At 34.1% G+C, this 22,025-nt stretch overlaps 1 protein-coding gene across 1 annotated transcript; it reads right to left on the bottom strand.

Moving 5' to 3' along the window:
• Nucleotides 1-1,417: 1,417 nt before the first annotated feature.
• LOC111400558 (zinc finger MYM-type protein 1-like) lies at nucleotides 1,418-6,082 on the bottom strand. The gene is made up of 4 exons (XM_023027965.1): nucleotides 6,079-6,082; nucleotides 2,384-2,692; nucleotides 1,971-2,264; nucleotides 1,418-1,824 (listed from the first exon to the last, which is right to left on the bottom strand). The coding sequence occupies exons 1-4, from the start codon at nucleotides 6,080-6,082 to the stop codon at nucleotides 1,418-1,420; spliced, it is 1,014 nt and encodes a 337-aa protein (XP_022883733.1).
• Between the last annotated feature and the right edge of the window lie 15,943 nt (nucleotides 6,083-22,025).

Raw genomic sequence — 22,025 nt, 5'->3', positions numbered from 1 at the left:
ACTACCTGGCTTCACATGAGCACATGATGAAGAGTTTCCTGGTTGTCACAACAAAACATTTTGATGCAATCTTGAAGTTAAATCGATGTTCAAGAATTTCATCATTGAAATCCAATTCTTTAGCAACTTAAATGCTAAGAAGAAAAATCTTTATTGGATACTCGAATGCCACAGGGCACTTGGAATTTGGAGAGGTGGACACCTTGTATCTGAATCAGCTCATTTGGGGCAGAAATCGCCATTCGCTGAACTCTTGAATCTAATAATATCTTGTCCCATCTAGCTTATTGGGACACCCATGATCCGTAGCACATTTGATTCAGGTAACTAATGTTGGAAAAATTAACGTGCATAAATTATATTCAAATAACTAACATTTTACGTTCATAAAACTTGACATAATTTTGATTTACCAAATTGAATACGTAAAGTAGAAATGAGAATGCATGAATATGAATTCGATCGAGACAAGAATTTGATTTTTTAAAAGGCAATAATGTCACCCATGGGACTAACAATTATCTGGCATTTGTATCCAGGGGCGGAGCCAGGATTTGTGTTCAGTGCGGGCAACATTTTTATGCCGAACTTTGAGGAGTTGCTCATAGATTTAATGATGATAAAAAAATTAAAACAATATTACAACAATACTAAAAACGACATAATTTATATATTAAACTTGTTCCTTGCGAATTTTCATAATTTGATATCGTCGTACAATAACTTCATTATCGAGCTTCAAAAATATATCTCTCTACATAAACAATAGTGCTATCATTCATCCACCGATCACCCATTCGATTACGCAGTCTATTCTTTACGATACTCATTACAGAAAAGACTCTCTCCACAGTAGCGGTAGCAACCGGTAAAATCAATGCTAAAGTTAAAAGTCTGTAAACCAATGGATATACATTATCTTTCTTTGTCAGAACTAACTTCTCCGCAAGATCACCAAGGTCATTCAACCTTTCAAACTCTTTGTTAGAGCTCATATAAAAAATATAAGTCTCAAGTTGATCGCTTAGTATGATGACATCTACTACAGAGAAATATAATGGATAAAGCTTAGCAAGTCTAATCAAGCTTTCTTATCAAAAGAAGAAAATGAATCTTATGGGCATAAACAAGCTACACAAAGGAGTAACATTGTATTTACCTCCGAGAAACGATCATTCAATTCTTGAAGTTGTAAATCGATAACAGAGTAGAACAAATCTACTCGATAATGATGTAAATTTGTAATTTCTACAGAATTACGCTGAGGACGACCACGAAGTGCAAGGCGTACAAACATATCATCCATATTGGGTACATAAATGTAATGTTGTTGACAAAAAGAACATACTTCTTCCAAAAAGGAGTCCCACCCTTCGTCTCTCATTATTTGGAGTTGTCGTTTGCACAATATCACCAATTATATTGCATTCACAATATCTTGATATTTCCTTTGCAATGCCTTTAACAGTTCATTTGACATCCGCAACACATTTCTCATCAACTGTAGATTAAATGCAAAATCAAATCTTTGTATTGACTCCAATAAATTTGTTGCATCAGATCTTTGATCACAAGAACAAGATTCATCTTCAACAATCATTGCAAGTACATCTAAAACAGAAGAGAACATGGCAAGCAAGCTGACCAAAGAATTATAATGTGAACTCCATCGTTTATCACCAGAGCCCTGAAGGGTCGTTTCTTGATTAAGTCCCCGTCCACTTAAAATCTCACATTTTTCTAATGCCTTAACAATAAAGTCTAATTGCTTTTCTCGAAGAAGATCACAACGTTTGGAAGATGCTCCAACAATATTTATCACGTCTCCAACCAAACGAAAGAAGTTAGTAATAGGGATGTTCTTCTTTGCCACAGCACAAGCGCAAGTTGGAGTTGATGAGCAAAACAGTGAATGTCAAAAGCACATGGACTCTCCTTCAAAATGAGTGTTTTCAGACCGTTAAACTTACCTTGCATATTACTTGCTCCATCATAACCTTGTCCTCTCAATCTAGACATGCTCAAGTTGTATCTAGAAAATACCTTATCAATTGTAGCCTTAAGTGATAGAGTCGTGGTACTTGTAACATGTTCAATCCCTATGAAGCATTCATTAACATGCCCACTATTGTCTACATAACGTAAAACAATAGACATTTGCTCCTTCATTGACACATCACAAGATTCATCAACTATAATAGAAAATAGCGAGTTGCCAACATCTTTGACAATAACATTGATCGTTTCAATAGCACAAGCATTAACTATATCCTTTTGAACATCGGGTGATGTCAATTTGCAATTTGAGCAGCATTTCCCAATGTAACGGCATTAATAACTTCATTATGAGCAGCCAAAAATTGCAATTGCACTAAGAAGTTACGTGGATTGAGAGAATCCTCAGATTCATCATGACCTCGAAATGAGTGCCCTTGTTGCAAAAGAACTTGAACACAATCAATAGATGCATTAAGACGTGCAACATATGCATTTCTTGCTTGTTCTGACTGTTTGTAGAAAAGTGATTGAATGTGTTGCTCTTGATTCATCAACACTTCACACTTAATGCGAGCTTGATTGTATGCACTATCATGAAGTCCAACATGAGTATGAAGCTTTTTTTTTATCTTTTCAATATGTAAAACATTCGCCAACAAAAGACTCACCTCCACTTTACTTTTCAGAACTTGGTCTGCAAAGATAACAATATAAATAATAAGCAACATCCTTCTCTACACTGTACTCCAACCAACTACCGAACTCTTTAAACCACGAAGGATTGAATCGTCTAATTGTTACTCCAAATTGTTGTTTTGGAAAGTCATGATCTTGGGGCTGACAAGGACCCTTTAACATATATGCTCTTTGAACTTCATCTCGAATGTTAACATATGTAAAAAATTAAAAAATAGATTGATCAATAATTACACAAATAACATAATTTTGGACTATAAAATTTATATCCCATTTCACCAAAAACCTACGCTGCTGTTCACGAAATAATTCTTTCGATTTAAAATTACCGCAAGTGTACGGTTAGTAACAAGTAATAAAGTGGATTTTAAAAAATCTGAATATTGTCCCTCAGAGATTGAGTAGTTCAATTCTAGATAATCTAGCCTTAACCGAATCTAATTGAGTGAAAATATGGTCTAAATACAAAAAGCCCTAATTTCAATTAAAACCCCTAATTTCATCTAAAAACCCTAATTTCTATTGAAAACCCTAATTTCTCAATTAGAAACCCTAATTTCGAAATTCTCTCTAATTAAACGACTCAAATACTCAAGTAAATGAAATTATGCAAATTCAAAAGTTAATTTATGGAAATGAATCAAACTAAAGTCACTAGGATCACGAATCCCCAATTGAAGTTATAAAAACCCTAATTTCATAAAATTAATGACCCGATAGAAATTTGTCAATTCAATGTTCCTAATTCTATCCAATATATTCTCTCGATATATATTAGACCTATCACCACCAGCCTATATCTCTATAGATGATACAAATATACAAAAGTGCATGTGGTTTTGTGAACAATTAAAAAATTGCATAAAGCATAGGGGTATATCTCTATCCCCTATCGGACCCTATGTTGATTTATACCTTATTGAACCTATTCCACTTCTCTCGAATATAAGAAACAAGTCATCAACACTCACACAATCATTGACCACTAATTGTGGAAGAAAATTAATGCATATAAACAAATCAAATTATCCAAACGAGTCTTTATATTAAATTCATAAAATATGGAATTAAAATAACAAACAATGGTTCATCGATCACCTAGTAATTGTAAACCTAACCTAGAAGATTCATAATTACAGAAAGAAAAACGAAATTAATAAATAGAAAGAATAGTACCCGTATGAAAATTCTTGAAATCTTGAATAAAACCTTGAAAATCCGCTTGAATTCTTGTGAAATCGGCTTCAAGTTCGTGTTTTTGCCTCAAAAAGTTATATTTTTCTTCTCCCTGGACGTTCTGCCCTGTTTCTGATGAATTCTAGCTTTTATACCATGTCCTCACGGAGTTCCGAAAGAGTTTCAATTAAAAACGGAAGTTCAGAATTTTCGTCGAATTTTCAAGCCATGCGACCGCATGGTTCAAGTGATATGCCCCAATAATATCCCTGCCTCCTCATGTGCGGCCGCATGGTATAGTTACATGTGGCCGCAAGGTTGTAACTTTACAACCTTGCTATTTTGGTCCCTGAACTCCGTTTTCTCTTTTCTGGATCTCTTTTCTTTCTTTTCTTTGTTCCATTATCAAATATTGACTCATAATTGATGTTTGGGTCAATCAATTCCTTGATCACTTGCTCGGATCATCTTTTAATTAATTGTAATTTAGTCCTTCATCTTTCACTTTTCTTCAATTCAATCCAATGTTATTTCTTTCTTCCTCCGATCGTCTTGTATCGTCCTCAATCTCATACTTGGCATATTTTCATTATAGTTCTGCACTTTAGTTCAACTTTCCAATATTTGCATCTTTGGTCCCCGAACTATCGCTTTGTTCCGTTTTGGTCATTTTTTGGCTCTTTTCTTATGAATTCCATCTTTTCCATAGAAACACCTACATTGCATGAATCTAACGAGATTAAGTTACAATTCAACTACTTTGTCTATGTTTAAGTCATATTTGTGAGCTAAATAAGTGTGTAAAAACACACTTATCAGCTGCCATATCGGATTCAGCAGTAGCAGAATCAGTCGAGCTTATGCAAGAATGTCATCATCCCATTCCCATCTCCTTAAACGTTGTGCCCCGACCCACAAATAATTCATTGCTATTACATACACACGTATATATTATAACAAGAAATAGTCCAAAAATCCTTTTTGTCTCACTGAAAATTCCCAATTGGAAATCATAGAACAGCAGACACGATTTGGGTATATGTGAATTGGCACAAAACGTCCCTACCTTTCAAGTCTATTGTGGAAAACGTCCCTACCTTTCATTTTTTGGCATTTTTGCCCTCATTTCAACCTTTCTTTGCGCTGGACGTCCTTCCGTCTATATTCCGTCAGTTTTTCCGTTAAACATTCGAGTAATTGGCACAAAACGTCCTTACCTTTCAAGTCTATTGTGGAAAACGTCCCTACCTTTCATTTTTTGACATTTTTGCCCTCATTTCAACCTTTCTTTGCGCTGGACGTCCTTCCGTCCATATTCCGTCAGTTTTTCCGTTAATTAAATACAAAAATATCTTTTTCTTTCCATAAACAAGGGTAAAATTGTCCTCACCCACTTCACCCCTTTTTTCCGCCATCAACTTAGTCCATAAGTAACAGTAGCAGCAACATGAATCTGAAAATACTTTAAATGATTAAGTTAAATAAAGAAAAAAATATCGTGAACACATTATATTTCACAATTCCACAACTACTGTTGCTGTCATTTTGTGTCACTGGAAAAATTTAGAAAGACATATTAAATGGGTAGTCAATTTAAAATGAGCCATTCATCTTCTCCATTGAGCCAAAAAGAGCCATTCACCATTTTGGCTCATTATAAATTGACTACCCATTTAATATGTCTTTCTAAAATTTTCCAATGACAGAAGATGACAGCAACAGTAGTTGTGGAATTGTGAAATATAATGTGTTCACGATATTTTTTCTTTATTTAACTTAATTATTTAAAGTATTTTCAGATTCATGTTGCTGCTACTGTTACTTATGGACTAAGTTGATGGTGGGAAAAAGGGGTGAAGTGGGTGAGGACAATTTTACCCTTGTTTATGGAAAGAAAAATGTATTTTTGTATTTAATTAACGGAAAAACTGACGGAATATGGACGGAAGGACGTCCAGCGCAAAGAAAGGTTGAAATGAGGGCAAAAATGTCAAAAAATGAAAGGTAGGGACGTTTTCCACAATAGACTTGAAAGGTAGGGACGTTTTGTTCCAATTACCCTTTAATTAACGAAAAAACTGACGGAATATGGACGGAAGGACGTCCAGCGCAAAGAAAGGTTGAATGAGGGCAAAAATGCCAAAAAATAAAAGGTAGGGACGTTTTCCACAATAGACTTGAAAGGTAAGGACGTTTTGTGCCAATTACCCATATGTGTTTCGTATAGTGTGCAATTTTTGTCCCTTCACTGTACTAAAATTGTTGATAAACAATGCAATGGAACTTGAAAAACAATTTCGAGTTTGCTACAAGAAATTGGAGGTTGAAATTGAAAATTAAATCGAAATCAAAATCACCTTCTTCGTTCTTCTGGGCTTCGGCTTCGAGCTTCTCCAATCTCCAGTGATTCAATTCTTCTTCTTTTGTTGGGCAGCTTGGGCTGGCAGGCGACGTCGCGATAGCTGGCGGTTCAAGTGTAGTCTGTAGAGCCCCTAATCTAGGAGATGCCGACTGCCGGTGGACTGGAACTACAATTTAGAAGTCGACAACTGCGAGTTGGAGTGACGACTGGCGAGAAGCAGGCGAGGGTCGACCGATCGAGAGAGACGCGATTCAAGTTCAAGTAAGGGTTTGGTTTTGATTTGAACGTAATCGGGTTAATTGAATTAAGATTCTAGGTCTAGGTCAGTAAACGGGTCATGGGCTGTGGGCAATTGGGCTTTTTTTATTGAACCAGGCTTTACCAAAAAAAAAATCTACTGGAGCCCAAAAGTTCAGTGCAGGCATCTGCCTGCACTAGACCTAATGGGGCTCTGCCCCTGTTTGTATCCCAAGATATAATGATCACGTCGTATAATAGTTGCTGGAAATAATTTTTTATATTTATATGAAACTCGAATCAAAATAAATATAAAAAATTATTTCAAAGTGAGTATGTTTGAACATGATAGTGCAAAAATGAATTATGAATGAATGAAAATTCCACACATGTGGGGATTATGTATAGTTGTTGGAAAGTTGTGTTTCAAAAACAACTCTACAAAAAGATACAATTATTGAAATTAGTTTCTATATGAAAAGACAAAAAATAACAATTCCAAAAATCATGATCTTTCATATGAAAAGATACATCTCTTCAGTCGAACAAATTCTGGAATATTTCATAATATCTATCTACAATCTTCTACAATATATCAAAAGTGTGGATTGAGAAAAAAACTTTTGAATACCAATTATACCATTATACATTTACCTATATGTCCAATATACTCTCATTTGGTTTACAAAAAGAAAAAAAAAAGTTTCATTAATATGCTATATTTATTATTTACCTTATTTAAAATTTGTTTTGATTGACAATTAATAATGCGTATACCTAAGTTTAGATAAAAATGAAATACCAAATGATTCAATTTATTTCCTCTAAATAAGATAATTAATAATTATTAATGCTTTCAAAAATTAAGTCAATTAATTTCCACTAAACATAATTATTAATAATTATTTAATAAAAATATTATCACATACAATTAAAAAAATTATATAAATATATTTTTAAAAGAATATATGTAATAAGATTTTTTAATCATTATTGAACTTGTGCTCTTGCCTTGATTTACCTTCATTGAAATAAGAAAAAACTGAAAAAACTTGAAATGAGAGTGAAAACCGTCTAACCACAAGGGAAAATCGAGATCAACAATTTTTAAAAAAATCGAGTAATCACAAAAATAAAATCACATTCATTACCCTTAAAGAAATAGATAATGGTATATTTTTTTTCATCAAAATTGAATAGTAAGTAACTAATTGTTTGAATAATAACTGTTGAAATTCTAAACACTCAACGTAAACATGATTAAGAATATTATTAATTTACATTTATTTGTAACAAATTCAAAAATTTATGCCCATGATATAAAATAGAATGCTTCAAATGTTAACATTATATATATAGTATTATAACGATAGTGTCAATAATTGAAAATTTGGTATGGAAAACTTTTAATTTCCATTTCTGCCCTTTTATATTTTATTTTTGACAACTAAGCTTTTAATTTTAAATGCATAATAATTGTTACTAATTATCAATTATATTATAAGTCCACAAATTTAATATAAATCTACTTCATTTTATCTCCTTTAAAATATAAATTTCATTACTTTATATTAATCGATTTAAGTTTAATTACTTAAAATTGAAGCTAAATATATATAATACATATTCATAAAAAAGTATTACAATATATAAAGGTCTGCATTAGTATAATAGTAGATTAATTGTGTTTGTGTTCCAATAATTTGTATATGTATGAATATTTGTCTACGATTTACATATTTGTGTTTATGTGAACTACAAATAAAATAATGAAAAGTCGTGAGACGTTGATAAAAATATTGTATTCGAAGAAGTGTTATTGTAATTAAAAGATTATATTTCATTTTATTCAATATTTTGACATTATATACACATATCCATGAAAAGTTTTATTCATATATTCATTATATTTAATAATTATACTTTTTACTTTAATAATATCAATTATCTCAACAACTTTCAAAAAATAGTACGTATATAATTCACCCGATACATAAGACGTGCAAAGCACGTACTTAATTGCTTAAATTTGGCTTAATTGTCTCCATATTTGAGTTTGGAACCAACTTTTTCTTTTTGGCACTAGAGCAGGTAAAGTCTTGACAGTATTTTTTGTATAAAATTCAACCCATAGAGAATTATGCTGTCGAAATCTCCACAGAAGCTACAACTACATGCATTGACCATATCTTGAAGCCTACGAAAGCCAAGGCCGCCTTCTTCTATGGGGCAACATAGCTCCCTCCATTTCGACCAACGTATATAATGTTTTTGAGTATAATCCCATAAAAAAGTACCTAATAGATTTTCTAACAGTACTTTGCAGTTAATTAGAATAATGCGAGAACCTGCTGAGAGTGACCTATTTTTTCATGCAAACAACCTGTTTTTCACACCTAGCGGGATGTTGCCAAAGGTGTGAGCCTTTCGGCCTCCTACGTGCAGCTGGATACCAAGGTTAGTTAAATGTAGTTATTTTACTTAAAAACGTGTAAAAGGTTTTTTATATATACAATTGTTTTTGTGGAGTGTGTGATGCTGATTTCTAGTTTATATAAAACCTCATAATGATTAGTTATGACCAAGTAGTTTGTTTTTTTTTTTCTTTTCAAATTTTAATTGTAATTTTCACTTCTTGAAAGGATGAGTTTTAACTCAATATCATTTTTTCATTACAATCTAACTTCTGGATCTCTACGTTGTGGCCCTTGTCAAATTGACCAACAATACACTCAGTCCATGGATTATATAGTAAGTGGTTGAAGGTAATAGCTAAATAGCTAGTAATACTACTAGCAGTAACGATGATGATTATCAAAATTTTAGATGGCAATTTTAATTGTTCATTGAAGTTATGATGCATTTTGACTCATTAAACGTGTTGGGCTGTGATGCCAATGATCTGTCCAACATAGGCAATGATGATAAAATCCAGGCCCAATAAGAAAAGAGCATATTAACCACTCTCTTGATACTTAGACGACCCACTTAACCGAGCCCAATAACCAGCCCATTACCCTAGTTGCTCTGGGACCGTTGGATTGACCCACTGATCTAATGGCTGATAGTTTTTACTATAAATTAGATCTTTCTCTTTGATCTAGGGTTAGAGGTCGTCATTTTTCTTTTTCTCTTTTCCGTGAGTCGTTTTCTGGAACCTTCATAAGGGCTTTCTGACTTCGAGCTTTTTCTGCTTCTCTGTGTGAGATCATTTGGGGATTATCTTTGTGATATTCAATTCCTTGTGTGATTCTTCTCTGTGTGAGTGAATCATTGTTGAAGTGGTCTGTCCATTTTGTGTCCAATTGAAGTAACTCTGTGGTTTTGGGACTGTGAGGGCTCGTGGTTGAGTTTCGGTGTCTTGGTGATGTTATTTGGGGCTTTTGGTCTGAGCCTATGAAAGATCTTCACTAGATGCTGTGGTTTAGGTTTTATGTAAAGTTTTGTATATTTTGGTTTTACAATTTCAGATTACGAAATAATAGTGGTATCAGAGCTTCGATAATTTGTTCTTGAGTCTTCGATTGGAGTTCAAACACTGAAAAATCAATTTTTAGGCGTTCGACCTCAGATCATGAAACCCTAGGTCTAGATCTGAGTCGATCCAGTGGTTTGTTGAGCTAATCTGAATCTAGACTGTGGAAAACGAGGTAGTTCTGTGACCTCTAGCCTCGATCTGGAAAAGTACCTAAATCTTGAAACTATAATAGCTCGACATGTGATTTGGTGAACTGGAAAACGCTCTCTCTTGGCTACGATAATCGTTTCTTGATCTGTGTTGGTGGTTAAAATCAATTAACCATCCTTCGGTTTGCAATTCTTGATCCCTACACGATTACACACACACGCCTAATACTGGATATACCTGTTGATGTCTCTTTTTGATATGTTTTAACTGTTGTACATTGTAATTTGTTACATCAGTGAGTGATATCTCGTCATATTTGTCTGTGATAGTTTAATTTGGGTGATTCAAATTGAGCCTTGACCTGAGAACTTGATTCTCACAGAATCCTGGTGAATTTGATCACTCTTGTACTACTGCAGACTCCTTTTTTGTGCACCTGAGATATTGATTCTGCCAATTTTGTATTAATTCCTTGGTTCTTGTAGTGTTCACATTGATATAATAATTGATCTTGACATTGCTGGAATTTTTTGTAATGAGGAATAATTGTGACTTATTCATCTGATTGCATTTTGTTCTTCTGTGATCTAAAACATCTTTTTTGCGAAGGTCAAATTCAATAGATTTTCAAAAGTTGATCATCTGTCTTATTTTAATTTTTGGAAATACTGTGTGTTAGTTTTTCAATAGTAAAACATGACAAAAGTATCTTTTGAACTTTGTGTTTTTGATGGAAAAAGGGGATTTTCTCATTTGGCAACAAAAAATGCGAGGTGTTTTAGTTCAGTAAAAAGTTTCCAAAGCAATAACAGATGAATTTCTTGATACCATGACAGATGATCAAAAGGAAGAATCTGATGAACTTGCTTATACCTCCATTATTTTACATTCGTCTGATTAAATTTTAAGAAAAGTAAGAAAACATGATACTGTTAAGGCCCCATGGGATGAATTAGAGAAACTTTACCTGCCTAAGTCTCTGCCTAATAAGTTGTTTCTGTTAGAGAATTTTTTCAACTTTAGGATAGACCCTACTAGAGACTTAGAAGGTAGCTTAAACATTTTTAATAAGTTAGTTCAAGACATTATTAATACAGGTGAGATAGTTTCTAATGAGTATAAGGTTGTAGTGCTACTTAATGCTATATCTGATGCCTACAAAGAGGCTAAAGTCGCCATTAAGTATGGTAGAGATACTCTTACACCTGATATTGTCATAGATTTTTTAAGGAGTAAGGAACTTGAACGTAAATCTGAGAGAGGTAATAGTGGCCATGAAAACTTGTTTGCAAGAGAGAGGACTTTAAGTAGATCTAGTGGTACTCAGGAAAGCCATAATAATCAGGAAAACAACAATAGGAGAAAGTTTAAGAGTAGAGACAGGTCCAAGTCAAGGACTAGGACTAAAAAGTGTTATGGGTGTGGGAAATCTAGTCATTTTATAAAAGACTGTTATAAGAAGAAAAATGAACAGAAAGGTAAGGGTGTAGATGAAGGTAATGTGGTGGAATCTGAAGGTTCTGCCACAGTTGATGTATATGCTGTGACTGAAAATTTACCTAACTCTGCAAATATTGTTGATGAGAACCAAAACCAAGAATGGATCTTGGATTCTGGTTGTACCTTCCATATGACCTCTAAGAAGGCATATTTAGAAAATTTTAAGAAAATTGATGAAAGAGAAGTGGTTGTGGACAATAATATAGCCTGCAGAGTTGAGGGAGTTGGGAATGTCACTTTGAAATTTGATAATGGATACATTTACACCCTTGAAAGGGTGAGGTATGTCCCTGAATTAAATAGGAACCTGATTTCCATGGGAAATCTGGATGATATGGAGCTGCAAGGAAAAACAGGAGATGGTTTTTTGAAGGTGATAAAAGGATCACTTGTTATTTTTAAAGGTGTTAAAAGAAACGGGATTTATGTGATCAAAGCTAGTACAGTGTTTGATCACATAGGTGAGTCTTCTAGTATTGAAGTTAATGACACCTTAAAATGGCACAAGAGATTGGCCCATGTAGGTGAAAAGTGCCTACACATCCTTTATAAGAAAGGTGTGTTTGGAAAAGACTTTATATCTAAGGTGTCTTTTTGTGAAAATTGCGCTTTAGGCAAGCAGCATAGGCTGCATTTTAACACAGGAAAACATAGAACCCCCTCTATCCTTGAGTATATACATCCACTATCACTCAAGGAGGAAATAGATATTTCTTGTCCTTGATTGATGACTATTCTAGGAAGGTTTGGGTTTACTTGTTGAAACATAAATCTGAAACATTTGAGAAATTTAGAACTTGGAAGATTCTGGTGAAAAATGAAACTGGGAAGAAAATTAAGGTCCTTATGACAGATAATGGTCTTAGTTTACAATGCTGAATTTGATCAGTTGTGTAAAGATGCTGGGATTAAAAGGCATAAAACAGTACCTTATACACCTCAGCAGAATGGAATGGCTGAGAGGATGAATAGAACCTTGTTAGATAAGGTTAGGTGCATGTTGATAGGCTTAGGAGTTCCTAAGGTTTTATGGGGTGAAGTTGTAATGACAGCTTCATATATTGTTAATAGGACCCTCTCAAGTGCTCTAGGGGATAAAACCCCTGAAAAGTTATGGACAGGACATGTCCTTGATTATTCCCATTTAAGAATCTTTGGTTGTGCTATCTATTCCCATCAGAGTATAGAGAAACTAGAACCTAGAGCCCAGAAATGTGTTTTCTTGGGATATCTTGATGGGGTTAAAGGTTATAGGCTTTGGAGTAAAGAGATAAAAGGTTTTAGAATCATCACCAGCAGAGATGTTACATTTGATAAGTAAAAAATGCCTTGTTTAGAAAATAAGGAGCCAAAAGGGCTATCTGGTGATGAAAATTATGATAATACCAAGTTGCGGGTAGAGCTTGACTTACCTACTAAACCTGTTGGTAATGAACAGGTGGAAAAAGAAGCTGAAATAGCTTCTGGTCCTCAGGAAAATGAAGAGGAGAGTGTTCAAGAAAATTTGGAAAGTCAGCCTGATGAATTGAGGGATTACCAATTAGTTAGAGATAGGACTAGGAGAGAAGTAAGAGAGCATGTTAGGTATGGAGATTACCTTTCACTTGCTGTTTTGTCCTATCAAGACTTAGTGTTTAAAGAACCAAAATCTTATGAAGAGGCTATGAGCTGTAAGCAATCTAAGAATTGGCATACTAGTATGATAGATGAGATTGACTCCTTAACGAAAAATGAGACTTCGACTTTAGTTCCTAAACCTGCAGGTAAGACCCTTGTTGATTGCAAGTGGATTTTTAGTGTTAAGGAGGAAAATACTGAAAAGATGTCCATAAGATTTAAGGCTAGATTTGTAGCTAAAGGATTTACGCAAAAAGAGGGCATAGATTATAATGAGATATTTTCTCTTGTGATAAAGTACACTACAATTAGAGTTATGCTTGCTTTTGTTGCTCATTATGATCTTGAACTTGAATAAATGGACGTGAAAACTGCCTTCTTGCATGGTGACCTTAATGAAGTGATTTATATAAGACAACCACCTGGTTTTATTGATGAATCTAAATCTGATCATGTGTGCTTGTTAAAAAGATCATTATATGGTTTGAATTAATCTCCACGACAATGGTACAAAAGGTTTGATAATTTTGTATCTACTATTGGTTTCATAAGAAGTGAATTTGATCATTGTCTTTATTTTAAAGAAATGATGAAAATGATATTGTTGCTTTTATACTTCTTTATGTGGATGATATGATATGTTGCTGATTGGTCAGAATATGCATGTTATTAATAAGATAAAACGATCTCTAAGTACTGAATTTGAAATAAAAGACCTAGGATATGCAAAGAGAATTTTAGGAATGGAAATCACTAGGAAAAGGCACCATAGGTTATTGTACTTGAAGCAAACTGCATATATTGAAAAAATGTTGACTAAGTTTGACATGCATAATTCTAAATCTGTTTCCACTTCCATTGGCCAGCCATTTTAAACTTGTAAAGAGCAATGTCCTGTAGATGAATCTGACATTAGACAAATGGAAAATGTACCCTATGCTAATGTAGTAGGATTTGTCATGTATACTATAGTATATAGTAGGCCTGATGTAGCTCATTTCATTAGCACACTGAGTAGATTTATGGCCAATCCAGGACCAGAACATTGGGTTGCTCTAAAATGGCTGTTGAGATATTTGAAAGGATCTTCACATATTGGTTTGGTTTTTAGTGCCTGTAATGAAGGTGTTGTACTTAAGGGTTTTGTAGATTCAGATTTTGCCGGAAATAGAGACAATAGGAAATCTACTACTGCTTATATGTTTACTTTGTGTAATACATGTATTAGTTGAAAATCTCAACTACAACCTATTGTTGCTTTATCTACTTGAAGTTGATTATATTGCTGCAACTGAAACAATAAAAGAAGACTTATGGCTTAAAGGCTTGTTATCTGAAATAAATGAATTAAGTAACCCTGTTATTTTATATTCAGACAGTCAAAGTGCAATTCAACTATGTAAAAACCCTGTTTTTCATGAAAGAACCAAACATATTGATGTTAAGTTGCATTTTATTAGAAATGTTATTTCTAAAGAACTTATTTTACTTGAGAAAATTGCAACTCAGTTTAATCCAGTTGATGTAGGGACTAAGGTAATACCTTTAAACAAGTTTAAGTCTTGTTTACAAATTTTGAACATTGATGTTGGTTAAATTTTTGGTTCTGTACAGGTGCTGAATTTGATGCTTGTTGGAAGTACTTTGGAAGCTGCATTCTTGGGAATGAGATATAAATTGTGTTTTACATTTATTAGGCTTCTTGTATGATCACTGGCATCAAGGTGGAGATCTGTTAGGCTGTAATACCAATGATCAGTCCAACATATGCAATGATGATAAAATTCAGGCCCAAAAAGAAAAGAGTAGATTAACCACTCTCTTGATACTTAGATGACCCACTTAACCGAGCCCAATAACCAGCCCATTACCCAAGTTGCTCTGGGACCGTTGGATCGACCCACTGATCTAATGGCTGATGGTTTTTACTATAAATTAGATCTTTCTCTTTCACCTAGGGTTAGAGGTCATCATTTTTCTTTCTCTTTTCTATGAGTCGTTTTCTGGAACCTTCATAAGGGCTTTCTGACTTCGAGCTTTTTCTGCTTCTCTGTGTGAGATCATTTGGGGATTATCTTTGTGATATTCAATTCCTTGTGTGATTCTTCTCTGTGTGAGTGAATCATTGTCAAAGTGGTTTGTCCATTTTGTGTCCCATTGAAGTCACTCTGTGGTTTTGGGACTATGAGGGCTCGCGGTTGAGTTTCGGTGTCTCGATGATGTTATTTGGGGCTTTTGGTCTAAGCCTATGAAAGATCTTCACCAGATGCTGTGGTTTAGGTTTTATGTAAAGTTTTTTGTATCTTGGTTGTACAATTTCAGATTACGAAATAATAAAACGTGACCCCCACTACCACCTAGACTTGTAGTAGATAATATTATTCAGGTAATAATCGTCCATTGCTAAGCTAATCAATACATCATCACTTGTTATAATATTTGGCGATACTAAAACTGTACTAAAATTTTTATAAGGGATTTGTTCATGGAGTTTATAAGCACATTGATAATATAATTCCATTAACATTTTACATATGTTATTCTTCTACAGTATTTTAAACAAATAAGTTTAATAATAAACTTAAAAAATTATTTGATAGCAAGATTTGTTGCCTCCAATAACTAACATAGGATGTATCTAAATATATGTTGAGAAGGTATACTACCACTACGTATGTTACAAGTGCAATAGTTATCTTTTAGGAAACCCCAGCCCCATTTAGGGGAGAAAATCTTCCATGGGGTAGTCGCAACACGTGGACGGTGCGATCGCCCAATGTCAAAGTGCCACCTCGACGGGTGGCCCACACACCTCGAGAGTGTGTTGTGGGCCACTCGACGAGGTGCCGCACCGTGATAGGGAGGTGGTGCGACCACCACATGGAAGATTTTCTCCATCTGGGGTGGGTCCAAGAGGGATGGGATTATTTCCATCCTTAGACATAGAAGAAGATAATATCATGCAACTGATGTTGGGTTGACCATTTTTAGCAACTATTCGAACACTGACAGACGTTGAAAATGATGAATTGAGCTTAAGAGTTCACGAGGAATGAGTCGTTTTCAAAATGTTCACAGCACCTACTCCATTGTGTGATTTTGAATACTGCTTTAAAATTAACGAAACCGAAGGAACTCGGGGTGACACATGTAAATTGGAGTTGAAGACAATAAGTGAAAATCTTACACCAAGCGCAAACTTTGGTAGAATTGGTGGAGTCAAATTTCGGGAAAAAGGTTAAGCAAAAATTTGGAGTGCTAAGGACATATCTTGCCAAGTTGGAAATTATAAACAAAGAAACTTCCAATCTCCAACTCGAGCCACCTTGAATGTTCATTGCATCAAAATCAGCCTAATAACGAGTCAAGATTTGCTGTTCAATTTTGCTGTCTATCCAATTAATTCTTGACACATCATTAATTTAGTTGGTTAATGGTGAAGTTAAGGAGGGTAAATTTGATATAATATATTAATTCTTGATGACATGTCAAGAATTAATTAGATGCACAACAAAATGAGACAACAGATCTTGACTCTTCAATAACTTTAAACAAGTGATAAATACGATGCATTAATTCTATATCCCCTTTTACTTTTGCTTTTGATAAACATTGATTTTATTGGTAATTATCCTTATTTCTACTATGCATTTTGGCGTGATTAGCATTTAATTTCATTGTCATCCGTTTTTGTGATTTGTCGGTAGCATCCCATGGTCTAAAGTTCATTAAGTCCACGTCTAAATTTTGTATCACTTGGAGTTGGTTTGGGGCATGGAAGGAGGGCTAAAAAATGCAAGCACACAAGGACAAGGTCTAACTCAAGTGGCAAGAGTGAAACCTTAATTACTAGTCAAATAACCTGGGTTTGAACCACCTATTGGAGGAGAGACGTGAAATCCTTTGATCCCTTTATAAAAGAAAAGTGCAAGCATACTAGTTCTTGAACATTTTTATATCAGTTTGAGCATATTAAGTCCTAATACATTGACACCTGTTTTCATGAATTTCTTTGAACATCGTGTCCATATAATCATGCTTGAAAATTTTCATATTTAATGGACTTGATTTTGATTGGACAAAGGGGGAACTAAAAGTGCATCGTGTGCAGGCTTGGTGCCTGCAGGTGGCTGTCACTCGTTTGGAGCGAATTAGGCAAAGTTCAAAACATCATCTTAGCACCTCAACTTGCAAAATTTGATGCGAATTAGGCGAAGTTCATTTCTTTGTTCTCAATTGCTCCTGAACTTTTAAGGTACAATGGCTTGAACCTCAATCTAAGGCAGAATTTTCTTTAGTTTGGATATCTTCATTTAAATGTTTGGAATTGATGGAGTTTGGACATGAATTTGGTATGGGTTTTTCTGACATGGACTTGAGTATTAGAGTTAAAATTTTTGGTTTGACTATTAGCTGCAACTCACTCTTGTCTATGTACTTTTCAAGGTTCACACCATATGTTCAGTAGTCTGCCCCAACCATTTATCTATTGTTAACCTGCATTGAGTGTGATTAATTTAGGGAGATCGGATTGGTTTTGTTTAAGCTTTTAGGCTTGAATGTGGAGCTAAATCATAAAACTGACATGCCTGACGTGCTAAAATCAATTGATGCATCAACATGTTGCTCTTTGACAAAATAATTAACGACATTTGAGTGTAGATGGTATTTTTGACACGTGTATGCATAAGTCGAAGCATCAATGAGTCGTGTAAGATGTGCAGTAATAAAGTTGAAACTCTTTTGCTCCATTATATGTCTAAAGTAATTAACTCTCTTGTTGTTCTTTTGTAGTAACAAATAATAATTCATGCAAACCTCCTAAGAGAATGGTCAAAGCATGGCTATTTCTCCATTCTACTTTGTTGGATTCAAATGGAGGCAAGCAAATTAAAGAAAAACAAGGAGTCGCTCAACAAACCAATACTGGTGCTCTTGCATAAGTTTGGGAGTGTCAACTGGGACATTCTAAAGTGCTCAAACACTTCATCTAAAAGCATAAAATTGAAGTTTTGTTTACATCACAAAACATGAGAATTTTTTTATTTTTGATTTTTTATTATAATATAAATATTTCAGATACATTTTGAACTTGGTGTTTGCTGGAAATTATCACTACACTTTATTTTTTTTTTTTCAACTAAACTTGTAGCGTTCAACTAATATATCGAATGTATATTAAGTTGAAAGGGAATTTATAAATACTTCTAGGAAAACATAACAGACAGAATCCTGCAAAAACCTGAATGACGTAACGATGATCAGTTAATGTTGGAAGAAAATGTTAACCTCTGTATGGCTCGATGATCAGTTAATTTATAAAACAAGGGGTATGCCCATCGCCGCTACATCGGTTGCGTTAATACAGTGGTGGGGCATGTAATTCTGCGACTCCATTTTGTAAATTTCTCCTTTGAATTGCTAGCTTTTCTGATGTTAGTGACAATTTAACCTTATAAGTATATGAGAGTGAGCATAGGTTAAGTGAGAATGATTGACCCATGTTCCAACTAATCAGTGACTTGTCCCATTTGGTGAAAAGGATAATGCGTGAAAGGCTTATTAAACAGTGAGACAAATGGGAAATTTTGTCAAAGTTGGGGATTAATTATTTCAATGGTCACCAAACCATTAAGCTGGGACATCCTATTGTGGTCAAAATGTTTATTTTATATATTGATGTGTAGTGTAGTGTAGTGTAGTGTAGTTTAATAGGGATTTTAGCTTCCGTCTAAGCGCAATGTAGAACTTTTTTAGGAAAGTTCAAAACTTGAGCTAACAAAAACTTATGTGACTGCAACTAAATGCTACATTATATAACAAAAATAGAATCTTAACTTCTTCTAAGAGCTTTCGAGTTTAAAATGGCCCTACCCAAACGCCAACTTGATGCAAATCAAAGAAGCGAATATTTCGTTGTTCTCAACTTTGGGCTTTATTTTCTCTATTGAACCAAATTGAAGCATACATTGTGGAGTGTTTCGTGATGAGGCCCATTTCTTGGCGGAATTAACATGTTTGTGAGAATGGAGATGGACCCTAAAGTAGTTGTATTTTATTTCTAGTAAATTGAAGTTTGAGTTGGATTCAATGATTATGTAAGAATGTGTGATTTTTATTAAATTGGTAATATGAGTGTTTGCTCTTTAAGTTTACTTATTTTTGGTTCATGGAGATTGATGCACTTATTACTGGCTTCTGTAGTTATTTATGATTAATTGATCGAATATTTACCTAATTTAGGCATGAATATGTTAATTTGTCGATAAATCCTTAAGTTGAATGCATGTTGATGCAATTGGCATGAAAAGTGTGGAGTTAAATTTGAATTGATTCGGAGCAATTGATGATCATCCAAGTCACAATTGATCAATTGAAAGACGTATGGGAGCAATCAAAAATGGTTCACAAGTTTTGAGAACTAAATACAATGTTTGGAAGCTTGAAGGACTTAATTGGAACTTTCATTATTTAATTACATCTTGCTTGCCTACCAAGCTACTTCCTTACCTCCATTAAATGTCCGATTGGAGGGGGTTGGGGGGGGGCCCCCCCCCCCCCCCCCCTTTTTTTTTTTTTTTTTTTTTTACATTTTCAAAATTTCGAATTTTGCCATCACTAGTCCAATAATTAGATACAACGATCGTTTGTCTTTCTAATTATTAGTCCTTATGTTATCATTTTTTTAATGGTTTTCGTGAACAAAATACGTACATGATTTGGCTAGAGCACTAAATTAACCGTTTCCTATAAAATTTTTAAGTGGACCTTTCTAACCCTAGTTGGGCAATAGTTTCCTAATACAAATAAATGCCTACTATTGACAATCACTGTTGTCAAATGAAGATGATATCGGATTAATCCAATATCAAACTGTTGGAGAATAAAATATTATAATCATAATATGAAGTCATTGATTACAAAAATATAAGAACAAAATTTTTTGCAGAGAATTGAAATTTTATTATAATATAGATAAATAATACAAAGATTTTGTGTTTACAAATTTTCTAACTTCTTCTAAATCATAATGAAGAGCAAATTATATATAGAGAGTAAATAGGGGACATTCAAGCCCTGATAGTAGAGTCATAGTTGAAGTAGAATGCAAGAAATGATTTTTTGATCTCAATATCATCTTCAAGTCCAATACAAATTTCAACTCTCAATTGGACATTCAAATAGAACTTCAACTAGAATTCGTCAAGTAAACTTGAATAAGATTTCACAATAGCATTCCAAATAGAATTGTTCTTAATGTGCGTTTTAATTAGAATTCTCAATTATTTTTCAACAAAGAATTCGAGTCACACCCTAATTCTAACAATAATAATTTATCTCATTCATTGGTATATAAAAGAAAATTGATCTCCTGAATAATGTTAATTAAGTATACCATTCAAAATTATAGTATTCTATGGAATTTAGTTTTGCACATTGTCATGCTAAATTAGAGGAATTGACACATGACCTAGCCAGAACAAGGTGTAATGTGGCGGTGGCGATGACAGTGGTGGTGGTGGAAGGGGGTGGGCAAGGTGTAGGATTTGGGGAAGAAGGAGGAATTATATTACTTTTATGTCCCATGTTTTGAGTGTCCAAAAATATTTTTTGAGTTTTATGTTATAAATTTAATTTTGTTTTTAAAATATCAAATTGTACAAGTTTCGAGTGTTTTACAAAACTTAAAGCAATAAACTAAACGTCCCTAATTTTTGGATAAATTCCCCAAATGTCTATTTAGACGTTATATATCCACAAGATACGCACGTGATGCTTGGTTAAAACAATAAAATTCTAGACATTATGTGCATGTCACATGAAAGTCTATGTGTGTTTTAATAGACAATATCTGATAAAAATCTAGAATGGTTAAAGATAAAATGTTGGTAACATGACTGCCACTTAGGAAACGTTGAAGACTCCTAAGGAATTCAGCCCCTATTTGTTCAACTCTTTCTCAAAAAGCATTTTCAGTCATACATTCATACAATAAAATATTTATTCTTAAGTTCAAATTTTTTTTCTAACATTTCAATTTCACACTCCAAAAGTCACTATTCAAAAAATCATTTTCCCTCAAAAACTCTTTAAAAAGTGATAAACAGAGGCTTAGTGTAAATTTTTTGGGAAAATTACACCCATTGCCCAAAAAAGTAAAATATTATATCCATACTCTTAAACTAATTAAGCGTCTGTTTGGACCGGCTATTTAGTGGAAAATGGATCGTCGGAATGCATAATTTCTGTGGCCTTTCTAAGCACTTCTCTGACATAAAAATAGGCATTTTTCTTCCAAATTCCACAATTGCCCTCCTCATTTACAGCCGCACGTTACCCCAAAACTTTGAACTACTGACCCACTTTCTCCCAAAATCACTCCGTTCAAGTGTGAGAAAAAGAAGAAAACCAGTGAAGCAGTCTTCAGCTCTCCTTCTACAACGGCTACAGAGATTTTCTTCCGGCATACACTTCGACAACCTTGATTGGAAACAAACAGCTCTTGCCTGCACATACGACACACATCAGAAGCTGCAGCACTCCCGTCGCCTACGTCGAGCAGCTTCTCAGCCGGACTTGTTGAACCACGCACACATCATGGATCCTTACTTCCCAACAGTAATTCCATACCTCCTCTGCGTGCAGGCGAAGTGGGCAATCTTTTTTTTATTTCTACCCACTTTCCTATTTCCCGATTTACGCCTCCAGCCCGTTTCGCGTGCTTTATTTCTTCTTGTTTTCTTTGTAATTGCCGGACTATAAACAAGTGCTGCGTACGATTTGTTCCGGCACATTGGCTTCCAGGTGACA

This window comes from Olea europaea, chromosome 10 (genome assembly GCF_002742605.1).
Source record: "Olea europaea var. sylvestris chromosome 10, O_europaea_v1, whole genome shotgun sequence".
Taxonomy (NCBI): domain Eukaryota; kingdom Viridiplantae; phylum Streptophyta; class Magnoliopsida; order Lamiales; family Oleaceae; genus Olea; species Olea europaea.
Note: the sequence above shows the minus strand (reverse complement) of the source record. Positions and strands in the feature narration are given on the sequence as shown.

What these genes read in the sequence shown, in the direction of transcription:
- LOC111400558 (XM_023027965.1), bottom strand. An exon ending in TGAGGATTCTCTCAATCCAC is followed by an intron (nt 2,265 to 2,383) that starts GTAACTTCTTAG and finishes AAAAGGATATAG; the next exon opens with TTAATGCTTGTGCTATTGAA. An exon ending in TGGAGCAAGTAATATGCAAG is followed by an intron (nt 1,825 to 1,970) that starts GTAAGTTTAACG and finishes GTTTGGTTGGAG; the next exon opens with ACGTGATAAATATTGTTGGA.